Source organism: Rana temporaria, chromosome 1, assembly GCF_905171775.1.
Source record: "Rana temporaria chromosome 1, aRanTem1.1, whole genome shotgun sequence".
NCBI lineage: Eukaryota > Metazoa > Chordata > Amphibia > Anura > Ranidae > Rana > Rana temporaria.
Genome location: NC_053489.1, coordinates 169,206,152 through 169,226,695, shown reverse-complemented (window position 1 = coordinate 169,226,695; position 20,544 = coordinate 169,206,152). Strand labels below are relative to the sequence as shown.

The window sequence follows — 20,544 nt, the reverse complement described above, 5'->3', positions numbered from 1 at the left end:
ATGTGCCCCCTGTGATATGCATGGTGTGCCAACCATCAAGCCTTTGCTATCGGAAAAAAGGGGGGACAGCCGCACTCCAAAAAAACCTCCTCCTTTAATTAAAAATCACAAAATACATGCCACATCAAAAAACAGCACAACAAAAGAAAAGCTGACGTTTCGCACTATGCCTTAGTGCTTCTTCATAGCTAGTGTGTAAACAGTAAAATGAGTGAATATATACCTTACAACCCAATGAGTGGGAGGGGGCTCTGGAAACAATTAAGTTAAACAGGGTCCCCTGTGAAGTTTGGGTGTGTCTCGACAGACAATCAGAGAGTGTCTCATGTGGACTATGTCTCATGCAACTTCATAGTGAATAGTGAACGTTGGATAAAATGATGTGTTGACACAATAGAGAAGTGGGGTGCAGAAAAATGTGAAAGAGAGTGTAGGAGTATGTGTAAGTGTGAAGAAATATATTTGAGTGTAAGAGAAGTGAATTAAAGTGGACAGGAAATGGAATGATATGTGTAAAACATGTATAACTTGTATAAGTAACAAATAAAATAAAATTAAGAAAACAAAAAATATGATATGAATTGAAGTGCGATAAAGTAATGTGAAATTAATTAAAAAAGAAGAAAGAAAAACAAATAAAAAGTGAAATGGGGAAAAAAGGGAAAAAATAGGGGTGAATATGACGGTGAACCATATAAAGGACGATGCATAAACCATAAAATAATATGGTGTAATGTAGTGAACAAAAAATGCCTAAAGATTGAGCATAGTGTATAGGTGCACCTTAATTCTAATGGTCTTATTTGTTTTATAGTATATTAACTTGTGTTTTTTATTATTTTTATGATTATTATTATATTTTTGTTTTTTGTATTTTTGTTGCCTGTATGTGTTTGTGTACTTACTCATTATTGAAATAATAACTGAGACACCGGGGCATCTATCTGGACTGGTTAAACATTCATTGTGAGCTGAACCATTAATACAAAGACAAAAACAAAAGCAAAAAGATGTGAACATGTGTGGCCGTTTATAGAAGAGTTCTAAAATATCCTAAAAATCAGTAAGGCCCCTTTCAGACTGGGGCGGGAGCTGCGGTGGCGGTATAACGCCGCTAAAAATAGCAGCGCTATACCGCCGGAATTGCCGCGGGTATCAGCCGCTAGCGGTGCGGTATTAACCCCCGCTAGCGGCCGATAAAGAGTTAATATCGCCCGCAATGCGCCTCTATAGAGGCGCATTGCGGGCGGTATTGCCGCGGTTCCCATTGTTTTCAATGGGGAGGAGCGGTGAAGGAGCGGTATACACGCCGCTCCTCTCACCGCTCCAAAGATGCTGCTGACAGGAGATTTTTTTGTCTCCCGCCAGCGCATCGCCTCAGTGTGAAAGCCCTCGGGCTTTCACATTGAGTCTGCAGTGCAGGAGTTTTTCAGGCGGGATAGCAGCGCTATTTTTAGCGCTTTACCGCCTGAAAAACTCCTCAATGTGAAAGGGGCCTAAATGAGTAAACATGCAGAGTAGTATGGAATGATGGTAAAAAAGAGGCACTTGAAATGTCGGGAAGTGTCAATGTGGCTATATGAGGTATGTGGCTATATAATACCAATATATCGATTACGCTATGCAACCTGACACACACTCCATGCCCATACCCTGATCGCTATCATTCTCTAGAGAGTTTCTCTATTTAGAATGAGGTTCACATGTTGGTTATTTTTCATTAGCCTCATATAGCCACATTGACACTTCCCGACATTTCAAGTGCCTCTTTTTTACTATCATTCCATACTACTCTGCATGTTTACTCATTTACTGATTTTTAGGATATTTTAGAACTCTTCTATAAACGGCCACACATGTTCACATCTTTTTGCTTTTCTTTTTGTCTTTGTATTAATGGTTCAGCTCACAATGAATGTTTAACCAGTCCAGATAGATGCCCCGGTGTCTCAGTTATTATTTCAATAATGAGTAAGTACACAAACACATACAGGCAACAAAAATACAAAAAACAAAAATATAATAATAATCATAAAAAACACAAGTTAATATACTATAAAACAAATAAGACCATTAGAATTAAGGTGCACCTATACACTATGCTCAATCTTTAGGCATTTTTTGTTCACTACATTACACCATATTATTTTATGGTTTATGCATCGTCCTTTATATGGTTCACCGTCATATTCACCCCTATTTTTTCCCTTTTTTCCCCATTTCACTTTTTATTTGTTTTTCTTTCTTCTTTTTTAATTAATTTCACATTACTTTATCGCACTTCAATTCATATCATATTTTTTGTTTTCTTCATTTCATTTTATTTGTTACTTATACAAGTTATACATGTTTTACACATATCATTCCATTTCCTGTCCACTTTAATTCACTTCTCTTACACTCAAATATATTTCTTCACACTTACACATACTCCTACACTCTCTTTCACATTTTTCTGCACCCCACTTCTCTATTGTGTCAACACATCATTTTATCCAACGTTCACTATTCACTATGAAGTTGCATGAGACATAGTCCACATGAGACACTCTCTGATTGTCTGTCGAGACACACCCAAACTTCACAGGGGACCCTGTTTAACTTAATTGTTTCCAGAGCCCCCTCCCACTCATTGGGTTGTAAGGTATATATTCACTCATTTTACTGTTTACACACTAGCTATGAAGAAGCACTAAGGCATAGTGCGAAACGTCAGCTTTTCTTTTGTTGTGCTGTTTTTTGCTGTGGCATGTATTTTGTGATTTTTAATTAAAGGAGGAGTTTTTTTTGGAGTGCGGCTGTCCCAGCTTTTTTCCTTCATCCTAACCTGCATTTTGATTGCACTGCCTGCACCCTCGGCTCGGACCACAGGAATCAGATTACCTGGTTCTCTTTGAGCGGTTACCCACTCTCTCAAGCCTTTGCTATCCATTGTGTGCCCACTGTGCCAACCATCCAGCCTGTGCTATCCATGGTGTGCCCCCTGTGCCAACCATCCAGCCTGTGCTATCCATGGTGTGCCCGCTGTGATATGCATGGTGTGCCCCCTGTGCCAACCATCTAGCCTTTGTTATCCATGGTGTGCCCCCTGTGCCAACCATTCAGCCTGTGATATGCATGGCGTGCCCCCTGTGCTATCCATGGTGTGCCTCCTGTGCCAACCATCCAGCCTGTGATATCCATGGTGTGCCCCCATCCAGCCTGTGATATCCATGGTATGCCCCCTGTGGTATCCATGGTGTGCCTCCTGTGCCAACTATCCAGCCTGTGATATCAATGATGTGCCCCATCCAGCCTGTGATATCCATGGTATGCCCCCTGTGATATGCATGGTGTGCCAACCATCCAGCCAGTGCTATCCATGGTGTGCCCCCTGTGCTATCAATGGTGTGCCCCCTGTGCCAACCATCCAGCCTGTGATATCCATGGTGTGCCAACCATCCAGCCTGTGATATCCATGGTGTGCCAACCATCCAGCCTGTGATATCCATGGTGTGGCCCCATCCAGCCTGTGTGTATGTGATACAGCTTGTTGCTGTCCCCTCCTCGCAACCAGCCTGTGTGTCCACCGTGAGCCCTCACCATATCCCACAGCTGCTGTCATCTAGATGGAGCTCATGTCTTCCTGTGTGTAGCCGATCGATCGGCGTGTATGGGGTGATTCCGAGTCAGCTGTATTTGTTGTGAGTAGCTCTGCGCTCGGTTTCTTTTGTCTGAAACTGGCGCATGCGCAGTAGCGACAAGGGTACCGTCTTTCACGGGATACTAATCTTCATGCTACAATCTCGTTTCAAAAGGCTGCAAAGCCGCGGCCTCAATTTCCGGCCGATGCAGCATCTTAGTCTGCGCACCCACGCGGTGGTGGGAGGGGGCGGATCGTACAGTGACAAGACACCTCCCACAGTACAACCCAAGAGCCAGGTTGCTAATTCTAGACGCCAATGCGACCTTGCGCCTGGGGTTTGTCAAGCCCTGCACTAGGGTTTATTTTCAGGAGATGTCTTATTTATTTACAGTATGTACAAAAAAGTTTCTCCCCCTGTCAGCTCAGAAATCCGCATTGTGAAATTCTGTAATCCCAAAAATACAATTGTAAAATTATGTAATCCGTTCTGTAAAAAGATTATATAATGTGCAGTGTGTCTCCTTGTGTAATTTTATTGTGGAAAATACCGTTTGCAGCACTCGCGTGACCCGCTGGGCTCTTCTTCCGCTCCGAGTACTGCAGAGAGAGAAGCCGAGATCCCCTCTAACATCAGCCCGCTCTGAGCACTTGAGGGAGGGGCTGCTGACGTCAGCTGGGAGGAGAATAGAAGAGCTCCAGCGGGTCACGTGAGCGCCCAGCAGTGCTGTAAATTAGGTATTTTCACAAGGAGACACTGTACATGTATGTAATCTTTTTACAGAACGGATTACATGATTTTTACAAGGACTTTAACCACTTCAGCCCTGGACCATTAATCGTGATACATAATTGAGAGGTTTTTAAATGTAATTGTTTATTTCAGAATGACTCACCTGTAGATAATAGCAATTCTTCAACTTCCTTACATTTACTCTAAAAGGTAGCATATGCACTATACAAATCAAGTTCATAGGTAAAATGTATTGTTGGATGCCTGAAAGGGCATATGATGCAATATTATTTTAATACTTACTGACCTATTCATGGTTTTATTTTCCCCTTTTTCCACAGAATGAAATAAATGAAATCCCTTTCTTTGATATTCAACTTCCATATGAAATTGCCTTAAAAATCTTCCATTACCTGGGCAGAGAAGAGCTTGGAAGATGTGCACAGGTATCTGTCTTTTATAAAGTATAATTGGTGGTGTCAACTTATCTTCTGAATGTGCATTTAACCTTTATTTACCAAAACTGCTCCTCTATAAGGCCAGGCTCAGACAGAACAAATTTCTTTGCTCCGAAATGCCTTCCCCCGAGCTATTGTATTCTCCCAATGGGGGGGCGGGACATGGGAAGCCATCCCCGCTGAAAGAACACAGTTATAATGGCATGTAAAATCCAGCAGGCTGGTTGTACCCAATTGATCAATGGATAAACTTTGATACATTCAGCCTGCCCATACTTGGTTCAAATCTCGGCCAGAATTCAAACTGTCTATGGCTGCCTTAGACTAACCAATTGCTATATCCTGTAGGACTGTAGTCTGATAGGTGTTTTCTTTTTCTTTAACCACTTCAGTACCAGACTATAGTAATATGCAGGGCTTTTTTTCAGGGGGAACTTGGTGGAACTCGGTTCCACCACCTCTGACTTAGACCCTTGGGGGGGCTTCTCATCACAATCACTTGTAAACACAGAAGTCAGGGTTCTGTGTTTACAAGTGACAGCTCTGCACTCTGTGTGTGTAATGCAATCCTCGTATTTAATGCCCCTTTAAGACTCTCCTACTGTTCGTGAAATTTGACTGACCACACCCACTCTTTGATGTGATTTGGATGGTGTGTGTGTGTGTGGTGGAGGGGTTTGGGGGGTCGTGGTTGAGTTCCAGTACCTATTGTTTGAAAACAAAAGCCCTGGTAATATGACATCTGAAGATGGGATCTCCCATCCTGGGAGGGCGTCATATTTTGTTATCGGCTTCCGGCTGACATAGGGAGGCGCCCGCCGTGTCACTGAGGAGCCGATGCGCATGCACGGCGCCAGCGATGTCCACCGGACACCCGCAAACGCTTGTGATAAAGCAGGAACGTGGATCTGTGTGTGTAAACGCACAGATCCACTTCCTGTCGGGCGAGGAGACAGATCGTGTGTTCCTAATATATAGGAACACCGATCGATCTCCTCCCCAAAGCAATCCCATCCCCCCACAGTTAGAATCACTCCCTAGGTAACACATTTAACCCCTTGATCGCCCCTAGTGTTAACTCCTTCCCTGCCAGTGACATTTATACAGTAATCCAATAGTTATTTATAGCTCTGATTGCTGTATAAATGTCAATGTCCCAAAATTCTGTAAAGTGTCCGATCTGTCTGCCGCAATGTCGCAGTCCTGATAAAAAAATCACAGATCACCGCCATTACTAGTAAAAATAATAAAAAATCCAAAAATGAATAACCTATATTATAGACACTAGAACTGTTGCGCAAACCAATCTATATATTGCGATTTTTTTTTTTTTTAATGTTTTTAAAAGAATACAGAAGAATACATATTGGCCTAGAGTCTGAGGAGAAACTTTTTTTTAGGGTTGTCCCGATACCGATACCAGTATCGGTATCGGGACCGATACCGAGTATTAGCGGGAGTACTCGTACTCCCGCTAATACCCCCGATACTAAAATAGAATACTTCCCCCCCCCCACCGCCGCCGCCGAAACCGCCGCTGCCACGTTAATCACCGCGGCGGGGAACATTACAGACAGCGTTCGTTTGAACAGCTGTTTTCCCCGCCGCGCATAGACACTCCCCCTTGGACGGATCTGTCCAATCGCGAGCAAGGGGGAGTCACATAGACACTCCCCCTTGCTCGCGATTGGACAGATCCGTCCAAGGGGGAGTGTCTATGCGCAGCGGGGAAAACAGCTGTTCAAACGAACGCTGTCTGTAATGTTCCCCGCCTCGGTGATAACAGTAGGTACGGGGGACAATGGCTGCTGTAAGGGGGACAATGGCTGCTGTAAGGGGGACAATGGCTGCTGTAAGGGGGACAATGGCTGCTGTAAGGGGGACAATGGCTGCTGTAAGGGGGACAATGGCTGCTGTAAGGGGGACAATGGCTGCTGTAAGGGGGACAATGGCTGCTGTACGGGGGACAATGGCTGCTGTACGGGGGACAATGGCTGCTGTACGGGGGACAATGGCTGCTGTACGGGGGACAATGGCTGCTGTACGGGGGACAATGGCTGCTGTACGGGGGACAATGGCTGCTGTACGGGGGACAATGGCTGCTGTACGGGGGACAATGGCTGCTGTACGGGGGACAATGGCTGCTGTACGGGGGACAATGGCTGCTGTACGGGGGACAATGGCTGCTGTACGGGGGACAATGGCTGCTGTACGGGGGACAATGGCTGCTGTACGGGGGACAATGGCTGCTGTACGGGGGACAATGGCTGCTGTACGGGGGACAATGGCTGCTGTACGGGGGACAATGGCTGCTGTACGGGGGACAATGGCTGCTGTACGGGGGACAATGGCTGCTGTACGGGGGACAATGGCTGCTGTACGGGGGACAATGGCTGCTGTACGGGGGACAATGGCTGCTGTACGGGGGACAATGGCTGCTGTACGGGGGACAATGGCTGCTGTACGGGGGACAATGGCTGCTGTACGGGGGACAATGGCTGCTGTACGGGGGACAATGGCTGCTGTACGGGGGACAATGGCTGCTGTACGGGGGACAATGGCTGCTGTACGGGGGACAATGGCTGCTGTACGGGGGACAATGGCTGCTGTACGGGGGACAATGGCTGCTGTACGGGGGACAATGGCTGCTGTACGGGGGACAATGGCTGCTGTACGGGGGACAATGGCTGCTGTACGGGGGACAATGGCTGCTGTACGGGGGACAATGGCTGCTGTACGGGGGACAATGGCTGCTGTACGGGGGACAATGGCTGCTGTACGGGGGACAATGGCTGCTGTACGGGGGACAATGGCTGCTGTACGGGGGACAATGGCTGCTGTACGGGGGACAATGGCTGCTGTACGGGGGACAATGGCTGCTGTACGGGGGACAATGGCTGCTGTACGGGGGACAATGGCTGCTGTACGGGGGACAATGGCTGCTGTACGGGGGACAATGGCTGCTGTACGGGGGACAATGGCTGCTGTACGGGGGACAATGGCTGCTGTACGGGGGACAATGGCTGCTGTACGGGGGACAATGGCTGCTGTACGGGGGACAATGGCTGCTGTACGGGGGACAATGGCTGCTGTACGGGGGACAATGGCTGCTGTACGGGGGACAATGGCTGCTGTACGGGGGACAATGGCTGCTGTACGGGGGACAATGGCTGCTGTACGGGGGACAATGGCTGCTGTACGGGGGACAATGGCTGCTGTACGGGGGACAATGGCTGCTGTACGGGGGACAATGGCTGCTGTACGGGGGACAATGGCTGCTGTACGGGGGACATGGCTGCTGTACGGGGGACAATGGCTGCTGTACGGGGGACAATGGCTGCTGTACGGGGGACAATGGCTGCTGTACGGGGGACAATGGCTGCTGTACGGGGGACATGGCTGCATTTGGGGACACATTTAAAAAAAAGTATCGGTATTTGGTATCGGCGAGTACATAAAAAAAAGTATCGGTACTTGTACTCCGTCCTAAAAAAGTGGTATCGGGACAACCCTACTTTTTTTATTTTTTTTTAAAACAATTGGGATATTTTTATTATAGCAAAAAGTAAAAAATATATTTTTCACAAATGCCGCTCTTTTTTTCTATTTATAGCGCAACAAATAAGACGCCGATGTGATCAAATTCCACCAAAAGAAAGCTCTATTTGTGTGAAAAAAAAATTGTCAAAATTTCATTTGGGTATAGTTGTTGCATGACCGCGCAATTGTCCTTCAAAATGAAAGTGAAAATTGCCTTGGGCAGGAAGGGGGTGGAAGTGCCCGGTATTGAAGCAGTTAATGTTTTTTTTTTTTTAAGAATGTAGTGTCTCTGCTGCAACCCCCCCCCTTTTTTATAAATACATAAGGAAAAAAAAAAGCGCATTTGTGAGGTCAGACACTGATGTTGGACGAGAAGGCTTGGCTCTCACAGTCTTCGCTCTATTCATCCCAAAGGTGTTCTATCGTGTTGAGGTCAGGACTATGTGCAGGCCGTCAAGTTCCTCCACCCCAAACTCGCTCATCCACGTCTTTATGAACGTACACAGAGTTCTGACCTCACTACTTTTGGGATTATTAGAGTGGAGACTGTGAGCCAGGCCTTCTTGTCCACATCAGTGCCTGACCTCACAAATGCGCTTCTGGAAGAATGGTATCTTGGGAATATGTGGCAATTTCATTGGTGAATCTGCATCAATTGTGAACTTGGGCAATAGTGCACTGCCTTGGAAATAATTGAAATGAGCACTTCATGATGGTGAATTAATCTGGGCAGATATTTTAATTTGCAACCTTATAAATGCTACATAAACTAGCATATAGCTAAAAATAATAAAACAAAATGTTGACTAATCTCTTATCAAGGAAATCTGCCTTTATAAGTTCAGCAAATTATAAAATGGATTGTAACTGATCTTTGTTATTTCCCCCCCCCCCCCCCCAAAAATAGACATGTTGCACTTTTCTGGTCTATACAATGGTTTTGCAGAGAGAAGCCCCATTCTTCCTCTTTCTGGGGTCCCCAGCTGGCACCTTCTGCATTCTAGTACCCCCCCAGCAAGCCATTTGGTAGCAAAGGTACTCTTACAGGTTGATTCCGAGCCACACTGTGTGCATTTATTGACAAGCACAGCGCAACACAGCCCCAATCACCCCCCACTATATTTGATTGCCAGCAGCAGGAGCCAATGGCTTACACTGCTCTCAGGCCCCTTGCGGGACCAAGATCGGGCTTGGGTAAGTATTTAGGGGGACAAGAGGGAGCTGCACCTAAAAGTTTTTTTACCCTAATGGAAAGAATGCATTAAAATGGATGTAATCCCGATTCATGAAATTTGAGCTGGGCACATATATCTGTAGTGTTTTCTTATCTCTCTTCAAAGCACTATGTCCTATAGCTGTCTCTTGCTCTGTTCTCAGCATAACTCCTAACAACAAGTTCTCCGTCACACATTATAAAAGCATCCAGAGTTTTGTGTTGGGGAGGATGCTGTAAATAAATTGGCACTGAGCTGAATGATTCCGTCTCTGAAGCCTGGTACACACGGCCGGTTTTCCCGACGGGAGAACTGCGAGGAGAGCTTTTGGCCAGGAATCCCGACTGTGTGTATGCTGCTCGCAGTTTTTCCGACGGGAAAACTTGGCCAAAAACCGCCGGATAAAAAAAAGAGAACCAGCTCTTTTTTTCCCCATCAGGAAAACCGGAGGACTTTTGCCCCGGCGGGTTTTGGCAGTTTTCCTATGGGAAAAACTGCAATGAAGCATACACACGGCTGGGATTCCCGACCAAAAGCTCCATCACAGTTTTCCTGTGTAGGGGGAAAGACTGACTAAGCAGGTTCTCTACTTTCCCCTCGGGATTTCCGACGGGAACTTTTCCCGTCAGAAATCCCACACGTGTGTACGGGGCATCACAGTTGAAGAGTACCTATGATAAAAATTACAGACCTCCTACATGCTTTGTAAGTAGGAAAACCTGCAAAATCGTCAGCGTATCAAATACTTGTGTATACAGTGTGTATGTGTATGTGTATATATGTGTGTGTATATATATATATATATATATATATATATATATATATATATATATATATATATATATATATATATATATATATATATATATATATATATATATATATATATATATATATATATATATATATATATATATATATGTATATATATATATATATATATTACACGCACACACATAGCATATTTAATTGATACCACCAGTCATTGAAGTGGTTGGTCACTACACCTGTTTTCAGCCAGCAAGAGAAAGGGAAGATGAAAGGAAGACTATATAAAAATTGTTGAGCCTAAAGAGAAGTGTGTTTAGAAAAAAAAAATATATATATATGCTACATGTGATGTTAGGACCTTGTTGTTCCACAGGAAAAATATATTCCTTAGAAGAAAGTGTAGACTAATATTCAAGTAAAAAACTTTGTGGTAGTAACACAATGTAAGGTCAAGATTTATGGCAGGCTCAAAAAAAAATGCACATCACCCTGAAAACACCAATTCCACTGTGAAACTTGGTGGCAGCATCATGTTCTGGGGAAGCTTTCCTTCAGCAGGGACAGGGAAGCTGGTCATAGTTGATGGGATGATGAAGATGATTGGAGCCAAATACAGCACAATGTTAGAAAAAACCTGTTAGGCCCCCGTACACACCAGGAGACATGTCCGATGAAAACGGTCCGCGGACCGTTTTCATCGGACATGTCTCCTGGAAGCTTTTGGTGTGATGTGTGTACACACCATCAGACCAAAATCCCTGCGGACAGAGAACGCGGTGATGTAGAAGACACCGGCGTTCTCAAACTCGGAAGTACAATGCTTCCACGCATGCGTTGAATCAATTTGACGCATGCGCGGGATTTCGGGACGCTGGTTACACGTCATAACCAGCGGACATGTCTGATTAGGTGTACTAACCATCGGACATGTCCGACGGACATGTTTCCAGCGGACAAGTTTCTTAGCTTGCTAAGAAACTTTTGTCCGCTGGAAACCTGTCCGCTAGGCCGTACACACGGTCTGACATGTCCACGGAAACTGGTCCGCAGGCCAGTTTCAGCGGACATGTTCGACCGTGTGTACGCGGCCTAAGTCTGCAAAAGACTTGGGACTGGGGCGGAGGTGTCACCTTCCAGCAGGACATCGGCCCTAAACATACAGCCAGAGCTACAATGGAATAGTTTAGATCAAAGCATATTCATGTGTTAAAATGGCCCAGTCAAAGCCCAGACCTAAATCCAAATGAGAATCTGTGGCAAGACTTGAAAATTGCTGTTCACAGACACTCTCCATCCAATCTGACAGAGCTTGAGCTATTTTGCAAAGAAAAATGGGCAAAAATGTCACTTTCTAGATGTGCAAAGCTGGTAGAGACATCCCCCAAAAGACTTGCAGCTGTAATTGCAGTGAAAGGAGGTTCTACAAAGTATTGACTATGGGGGCTGAATACAAATGCACTCCACACTTTTAACTGCTTGCTGACCAGCCGCCGCAGTTCTACGGTGGCAGGTCGGCTCTGCTGGGCGAGAGCATGTAGCTATACGTCACCTCGCCCCCGACTCCCGTGTGCGTGCCCGGCGGGCACGATTGCCGCCGGGCACACGCGATTGCTCGTTACAGAGCGAGGACTGGGAGCTGTGTGTCGCGATCCTGTCAGGGAGAGAAATAATGATCTTCTGTTCATACAGTGTATGAACAGTGATCAGTCATTTCCCCATGTCAGTCCACCCCCCCCTACAGTTAGAACACACCCAGGGAACATACTTAACCCCTTCCCCGCCCCCTAGTGTTAACCCCTTCACTGCCAGTGGCATTTTTATAGCACTGATCGCTATAAAAATAACAATGGTCCCAAAAATGTGTCCGACGTGTTCGCCATAATGTCGCAGTACCGAAAAAAAAAAAGCTGATCGCGGCCATTACTAGTAAAAAAAATATATATATTAATAAAAATGCCATAAAAATACCCTCTATTTTGTAAACGCTAAAACTTTTGCGCAAACCAATCAATAAACGCTTATTGCGATTTTTGTTTTTACAAAAAATATGTAGAAGAATACGTATCGGCCTAAACTGAGGGAAATTTTTTTTTTTTTTATATATTTTTGGGGGATATTTATTTTAGCAAAATAAAATTATTATTTTTTTTTTTTCATAATTGTCGCTCTATTTTTGTTTATAGCGCAAAAACTAAAAAACGCAGAGGTGATCAAATACCACCAAAAGAAAGCTCTATTTGTGGGGAAAAAAGGACGCCAATTTTGTTTGGGAGCCACGTCGCACGACCGCCAGGGCCGGACTGGGAATGAAAACCAGCCCTGGAAATAATTTCATACCAGCCCCACAGCATTAATATACCAGCCCAAAAAAAAGAGAAATCCATGAGAGAGCCAGAGAGGGGCGGGCTGGAATAGTGAGAGAGAGAGGGTGCAACGGCGAGAGAGAGAGGGTGCAACAGCGAGTGCAGAGGCGTTTCTAGTGAAAATGGCGGCTATGGCAAGCACTGAAACTGCGCCCCTGTCAAAACATTTGAAACCCATTTTTCAGATAACCATAACAAAACAAAAAAACACCCAAAATTGCATTAATATCTAGGGTTGCCACCTGTCCAGGATTCACCCGGACAGTTCGGGTTTGGGATCTTGTGTCCGTGTTTCAGTCTGCCTGAAACCCGGACACATTATTTAGACTGAGCTGTGACTCCCCAAGTAACTGAGGTAGTCACACAAAAATATGTTGCCATTCGGGAGATGCGGGCCGCTGTCTGGGGGCAGGTTTGGCATCACTGAGGGGGAGCCACGATTTCAGCAAGAGCAGTTTGTCCACACCCACTGTTTTGCGCAGCGCTCTGCATTACCACTGTCCTTGAGGCACCCAAAGGTGCCCCAGGTCTTTTATTATCCTATTGTGTATACTTTGGGGAAAAAACGTGCCCTGTGCCGCTAAAGTGTTCGGGTTTGACTTGAAGAAAAGGTGGCAACCCTAGTAATATCAGCACCCAAGATTGCAGTAATATCAGCACCCAAGATTGCAGTAACATCAGCACCCAAGATTGCAGTAATATCCGCACCCAAGATTGCAGTAACATCAGCACCCAAGATTGCAGTAACATCAGCACCCAAGATTGCAGTAATATCCGCACCCAAGATTGCAGTAATATCAGCACCCAAGATTGCAGTAATATCAGCACCCAAGATTGCAGTAACATCAGCACCCAAGATTGCAGTAATATCCGCACCCAAGATTGCAGTAATATCCGCACCCAAGATTGCAGTAATATCCGCACCCAAGATTGCAGTAATATCAGCACCCAAGATTGCAGTAACATCAGCACCCAAGATTGCAGTAATATCCGCACCCAAGATTGCAGTAATATCCGCACCCAAGATTGCAGTAATATCAGCACCCAAGATTGCAGTAATATCCGCACCCAAGATTGCAGTAACATCAGCACCCAAGATTGCAGTAATATCCGCACCCAAGATTGCAGTAATATCCGCACCCAAGATTGCAGTAACATCAGCACCCAAGATTGCAGTAATATCCGCACCCAAGATTGCAGTAACATCAGCACCCAAGATTGCAGTAATATCCGCACCCAAGATTGCAGTAATATCAGCACCCAAGATTGCAGTAACATCAGCACCCAAGATTGCAGTAACATCAGCACCCAAGATTGCAGCAATATCCGCACCCAAGATTGCAGTAACATCAGCACCCAAGATTGCAGTAACATCAGCACCCAAGATTGCAGTAATATCAGCACCCTAGATTGCAGTAATATCAGCACCCTAGATTGCAGTAATATCAGCACCCTAGATTGCAGTAATATCAGCACCCTAGATTGCAGTAATATCCGCACCCAAGATTGCAGTAACATCAGCACCCAAGATTGCAGCAATATCAGCACCCAAGATTGCAGTAATATCCGCACCCAAGATTGCAGTAATATCAGCACCCAAGATTGCAGTAATATCAGCACCCTAGATTGCAGTAATATCCGCACCCAAGATTGCAGTAATATCAGCACCCAAGATTGCAGTAATATCAGCACCCAAGATTGCAGTAATATCAGCACCCAAGATTGCAGTAATATCAGCACCCAAGATTGCAGTAATATCAGCACCCAAGATTGCAGTAATATCAGCACCCAAGATTGCAGTAATATCAGCACCCAAGATTGCAGTAATATCAGCACCCAAGATTGCAGTAATATCAGCACCCAAGATTGCAGTAATATCAGCACCCAAGATTGCAGCAATATCAGCACCCAAGATTGCAGTAATATCCGCACCCAAGGGGCAGCAAAGGTGACAGAGAGGGGGGGGTGCAAATTGTAATCTGTATAATAATCTCTCTCACGAGGCATTGCACGTTGCACCTCCCCCCTTAGATTATTATACAGATTTCAATTTTATTGCAAGGGCAGCAAAGGTAGGTGACAGAGAGAGAAGGGGCGACACTGGGATGAGGGAGGGGAGTACAGGGGGGACACTGGGATGAGGGAGGGGAGCACGGGGGGGGGACAGGGGGGACACTGGGATGAGGGAGGGGAGCACAGGGGGGAACTGGGATGAGGGAGGGGAGCACAGGGGGGAACTGGGATGAGGGAGGGGAGCACAGGGGGGACACCGGGAGGAGATCACAGGGGGGACACTGGGATGAGGGAGGAGATCACAGGGGGGACACTGGGATGAGGGAGGAGATCACAGGGGGGACACTGGGATGAGATCACAGGGGGGACACTGGGATGAGGGAGGAGATCACAGGGGGGACACTGGGATGAGGGAGGAGATCACAGGGGGGACACTGGGATGAGGGAGGGGAGCACAGGGGGGACACTGGGATGAGAGAGGGGAGTACGGGGGGGGCACTGGGATGGGGGAGGGGAGACACTGGGATAGGGGAGGGCAGTACGGCGGGACACTGGGATGAAGGAGGAGATCACAGGGGGGACACTGGGATGAGGGAGGGGAGCACAGGGGGACACTGGGATGAGGGAGGGGAGTACAGGGGGGACACTGGGATGAAGGAGGGGAGTACAGGGGGGACACTGGGATGAAGGAGGGGAGTACAGGGGGGGCACTGGGATAGAGGAGGGGAGTACAGGGGGGACACTGGGATAGAGGAGGGGAGTACAGGGGGACACTGGGATAGAGGAGGGGAGTAGGGGACACTTGGATGGGAGCACAGGGGGGACACTGGGATGAGGGAGGGGAGCATGGGGGGGGACACTGGGATGGGAGCACAGGGTGGACACTGGGATAGGGGAGGGGAGTACAGGGGGGACACTGGGATAGAGGAGGGGAGTACAGGGGGGACACTGGGATAGAGGAGGGTAGTAGGGGGGGACACTTGGATGGGAGCACAGGGGGGACACTGGGATGAGGGAGGGGAGCATGGGGGGGACACTGAGATGAGGGAGGGGAGTATGGGGGGTGACACTGGGATGGGAGCACAGGGGGGACACTGGGATAGGGGAGGGGAGTACGGGGTGGGACACTGGGCTGAGGGAGGGGAGTACAGGGTGGGACACTGGGATGAGGGAGGGGAGTACAGGGTGGGACACTGGGATGAGGGAGGGGAGTACAGGGTGGGACACTGGGATGAGGGAGGGGAGTACAGGGTGGGACACTGGAATGAGGGAGGGGAGTACAGGGTGGGACACTGGAATGAGGGAGGGGAGCACAGGGTGGGACACTGGAATGAGGGAGGGGAGCACAGGGGGGACACTGGAATGAGGGAGGGGAGTACAGGGGGGACACTGGGATGGGGGAGTACGGGGGGGGGACACTGGGATGAAGGAGGGGAGTACAGGGGGGACACTGGGATAGAGGAGGGGAGTAGGGGGGGACACTTGGATGGGAGCACAGGGGAGACACTGGGATGAGGGAGGGGAGCATGGGGGGGGACACTGGGATGGGAGCACAGGGGGGACACTGGGATAGGGGAGGGGAGTACAGGGGGGACACTGGGATACAGGAGGGGGGTACAGGGGGGACACTGGGATAGAGGAGGGTAGTAGGGGGGGGACACTTGGATGGGAGCACAGGGGGGACACTGGGATGAGGGAGGGGAGCATGGGGGGTGACACTGGGATGGGAGCACAGGGGGGACACTGGGATAGGGGAGGGGAGTACGGGGTGGGACACTGGGATGAGGGAGGGGAGTACAGGGTGGGACACTGGGATGAGGGAGGGGAGTACAGGGTGGGACACTGGAATGAGGGAGGGGAGCACAGGGGGGACACTGGGATGGGGGAGTACGGGGGGGGGACACTGGGATGGGGGAGGGAAGACACTGGGATGGGGGAGGGCAGTACGGGGGGGGACACTGGGATGAAGGAGGGGAGTACGGGGGACACTGGGATAGAGGAGGGGAGTACAGGGGGGACACTGGGATAGAGGAGGGGAGTACAGGGGGGGGGACACTGGGATGAGGGAGGGGAGTACGGGGGGGGACACTGGGATGAGGGAGGGGAGTACGGTGAGACACTGGGATGGGGGAGGGGAGTACGGAAGGGGCACTGGGATGAGGGAGGGGAGTACGGGGGGGACACTGGGATAGGGGAGGATAGTACGGAAGGGGCACTGGGATGAGGGAGGGGAGTACGGCCTCTCACCATTGCATGGTCAAACCCCCATCCCTCTCTCTGCACCTACCTTTTCTGCCCTGCAAATTGTAAAGTGTATAATCTCTCTCTCACACCACCATTGCACGGTGCACTCCCCTCCCCTCCCCTCTCTCTGAATTATACATACAGACAGTTTAAGGTAGGTGACAGAGAGAGGAGGGGGGGCCCGGGGGGGTGCACCGTTATATGGTGAGAGAGAGTCGAGATACAGTACAGGTACTACAGGATTTCAAATCTATGTGTTCTTTACCTTGTGCTCCACAGGTGGCCGGCGACATTCACTGCTTCTCTTCTGCGGCTCTGCCTTCACACGTGACTCTGCAGTGGGCGGTGCTGGCGCCGCACAGGACGAAGGAAAAAGTTCTGACGCTCTGTTCTCCTGCTCGGCTCCTCCCCTCCCTCAGACACGTTCGCTCCAGTCCACTCCACAGTCCACACAGCGCGGCGGGAAGGAAAGGAAAGTGCAGCGGCTAGCATGGCGGCCGCAACCCGCCGGCGGCCGGCCCGCCGCTGCTTTTTATTGTGATGTGGCATTAACATGACTGACTGCAGCTAAGCATAGGGCAGCCGCAGGCCGCGTATAATTGTAAAGTGCGGCCGCGATGGCGGCCGCCGCCGTGGCCGACAGGCTGATCAGCTGATGAATTTGACTGACAGCAGGCGGCCTACCGGGAATTTTCCCGGTCTCCCGGTAGGCCAGTCCGGCCCTGACGACCGCGCAATTGTCAGTTAAAGCGACGCAGTGCCGAATCGCAAAAAGTGCTCTGGTCTTTGACCAGCAATATGGTCTGGGGGTTAAGTGGTTAACATATTTATTTGTTAAAAAAAAATTAAACTATCTTTTTCCTTCCACTTTACAATTATGTGCCACTTTGTGTTGGTCTATCATCTAAATTCCCAATAAAATACATCTGTTTTTGGTTGTAACATGGCAAAATGTGGAAAATTTCAAGGGGTATGAATACTTTTGCAAGACACTGTCAGGGGTCAAGTCCTGGGGAAAAAAGTGTGGGAACTCCCACCCAAGATCCACTCCCCCACCAAAAAAAACAAAATGATACGCTCATAGGCATAATTACGAAACCGCATGTTTTTTTGTTTTTCGATCCACTGTACCTTAGTAATCCTTTGTTATTGGCCGCTTCCTCTATTTGGATTCATCGGGTAGTGTGCGGGTATTACATCACTTCCTTAATGCCGCAATGTCTCCTGGGAGCTTTTGTCATTGTTCCCAGGAGACGTTGCGGTGGTCTGCCGCGAGTTATCGCGTGATTTAGGAAGAAATTGCTCCCAGGAGACATTGCGGCATCGAGGAAGTGACGGAATACCCGCACACTACCCGATGAATCCATATACAGGAAGCGGCCAGTAACATAAAGGATTACTAAGGTTCGCCTGCCCCTGACAGTGACTCGCGCTGGGCATCACCGCTTAGTGAAGGATTGGCTCGGGCGGCTTGGCTACTCTCGTCCTGCAAAGGGAACTGCGTTCCTGCTGTAAAAAAAGTGCAGGAACTCCGTTCCCACGCGTTCCCGCAGGACTTGAGCCCTGGACACTGTACATGTAAAACTTGCATAGGGAGATTTGTGTCATCCATGCGTATCATCTTGGGCTGTTCGCGTCACTGGGTGTGTATGAGGGTTTACATCCACTTTAAGATCTAAAAAAAATAAAAACTATACAAGCACTTTAATGAAAGCATTGGTGAAAAAGCCTTGGCTAATGTGACATTAAAGGCTGTAAGTAATCATAATAATGTATGCATAGTAGTATGTGGAATTACAACATGGTTTATAAATACTATTAAGGGGTAATTGTTAAAGCTATACATTATTTTTATTTGTATTACCCATAAAATGCACCAGCATTATTTATTGAGCCAAAGCAGCATAATGTAATAAAAGCAGCACAATAGGCCAACACAAAACATAATTTTCTCGTCTTCTGTTGTATTTGTTAATATATTTAGCAGAAGCTGAAAACGCTTCTGTTCAGCTGAACGCCCCGCTGCTTTTTGAGTGTTTACTGCAGGAGATTTCAGATGAAGGGGCCTTGGGAGCTGGGAAGAACTGGGCCAGTTTAAAGGAATTGGCATCCTAAACTGTACTAGTGGCCTTGGAGGGGACCTGCCTGCTTAGTTGGCTATCTCGCCAAATTTCTCTCTTGAAAAACAGTAGAGCAAAGAGATGGCAGGGATCCTTCTCAGGCTTAATCACACTTCTGTCCTCACACCCAACAAACTTCCATCCTTTCCCATTTTCAGCTTCCTTTCTTCTCTTCCTCCCTTGGGGTATCTGTGGCAGTGTTTTCCTTAGCGTTTCAGCATCTATCACTATGAAGTAATGTGCTTCAGCAGCCACCGTAAGGGTTAACATGCACAGACAGGTATGACAGTCTCCTCTAGGCAAAATAAGCCTACTGAGATGGGAGCATTGTGATTTGCTGTAATGTAATGACAATGTTCTTCCACCATCTGTCTATACATAATGACTGCAAATGTTTGAAAGAATTGTTTTTCTTCTAGGTTTTTATTTGGAACTTTTTACAAGTTGTGGAGCTGAATTTTTATTATAGTTTTTGTCCAGCAACTTGCTTGGGAGTTGTGCTGCATTATATTCTTCCCTTAAACAGGTATTAAACCCAAAATCAAATGTGACATAGTGCAGATTACCATTAGATGTAGTGGCTGCGTTTTGTTTATTTTTTTTTTTTTTCGAGGGGGGGGGGGGACTGAAGGTCCGTTTCATCGTTTACACGATGAAGCTGACTGATGGTCTGATGTGCCTACACACCATTGGTTAATTAACCGATCGTGTCAGAACGCGGTGACGTAAAACACACGACGTGCTAAAAAAACCCGAAGTTCAATGCTTCCAAGCATGCGTCGACTTGATTCTGAGCATGCGCGGCCTTTTGACTGATGCTTTTGCATACTAACGATCGGTTCTGACCCATCGGTCAGGAGTCCATCGGTCAAATTTTAAAGCAAGTTCTATTTTTTTGGACCGAAGGATAACTGACCGATGGCGCCCACACACGATCGGTTTGGATCGATGAAACGGTCCTTCAGTCCGTTTTCATCGGTTTTGACCGATCGTGTGTGGGCGGCCTAAGAATTGTTAGGATATAATGCTTGCTTTTGGGTTTAAAGTGATTGTAAGCCTTTGTTTTTAAATAACAAACATATCGTACTTAACTCCAAGGTGCAGTTAATTTTGCACTATGTGGCCCCGATCCTCGACTTCTGGGGTCCCCCGGTGGCTCTTTCCCGAATCAGATAACCCCCTATGAGAAGCGCTCTCCCGCGGGGCTTCCTTGCAGGCACACTCCAGAGTCCACAGACGCCGAATGTAGGACTCTGCCACTCCTGCCCGCGTCCTTGCAATTAATTGACAGCTGCAGGAGCCAATGGCTGCGCTGTTATCAATCTATCCAATCAGGAGCCAAGAACCCTGGGCAGAGGGGGTTGGGGGGGGGGGAGCGGTTACTAGATGTATTTTCACATAGGATGCAATAAGGTGAAAAAACCCTTTTAATACTGCTTCTTTTTGCACAAAGCATAAGGCTGCTT

General features: G+C 47.6%; 1 protein-coding gene across 1 annotated transcript in view; it reads left to right on the top strand.

The window, feature by feature from the left end:
* The window catches only part of FBXW8 (F-box and WD repeat domain containing 8), a 173,525-nt gene that overhangs the window by 16,252 nt on the left and 136,729 nt on the right, over positions 1-20,544 (top strand). The window contains exon 2 of the mRNA XM_040345962.1: positions 4,697-4,801. Coding sequence (XP_040201896.1) covers positions 4,697-4,801 — 105 coding nt within the window. The remainder of the gene's footprint in view (positions 1-4,696; positions 4,802-20,544) is intronic.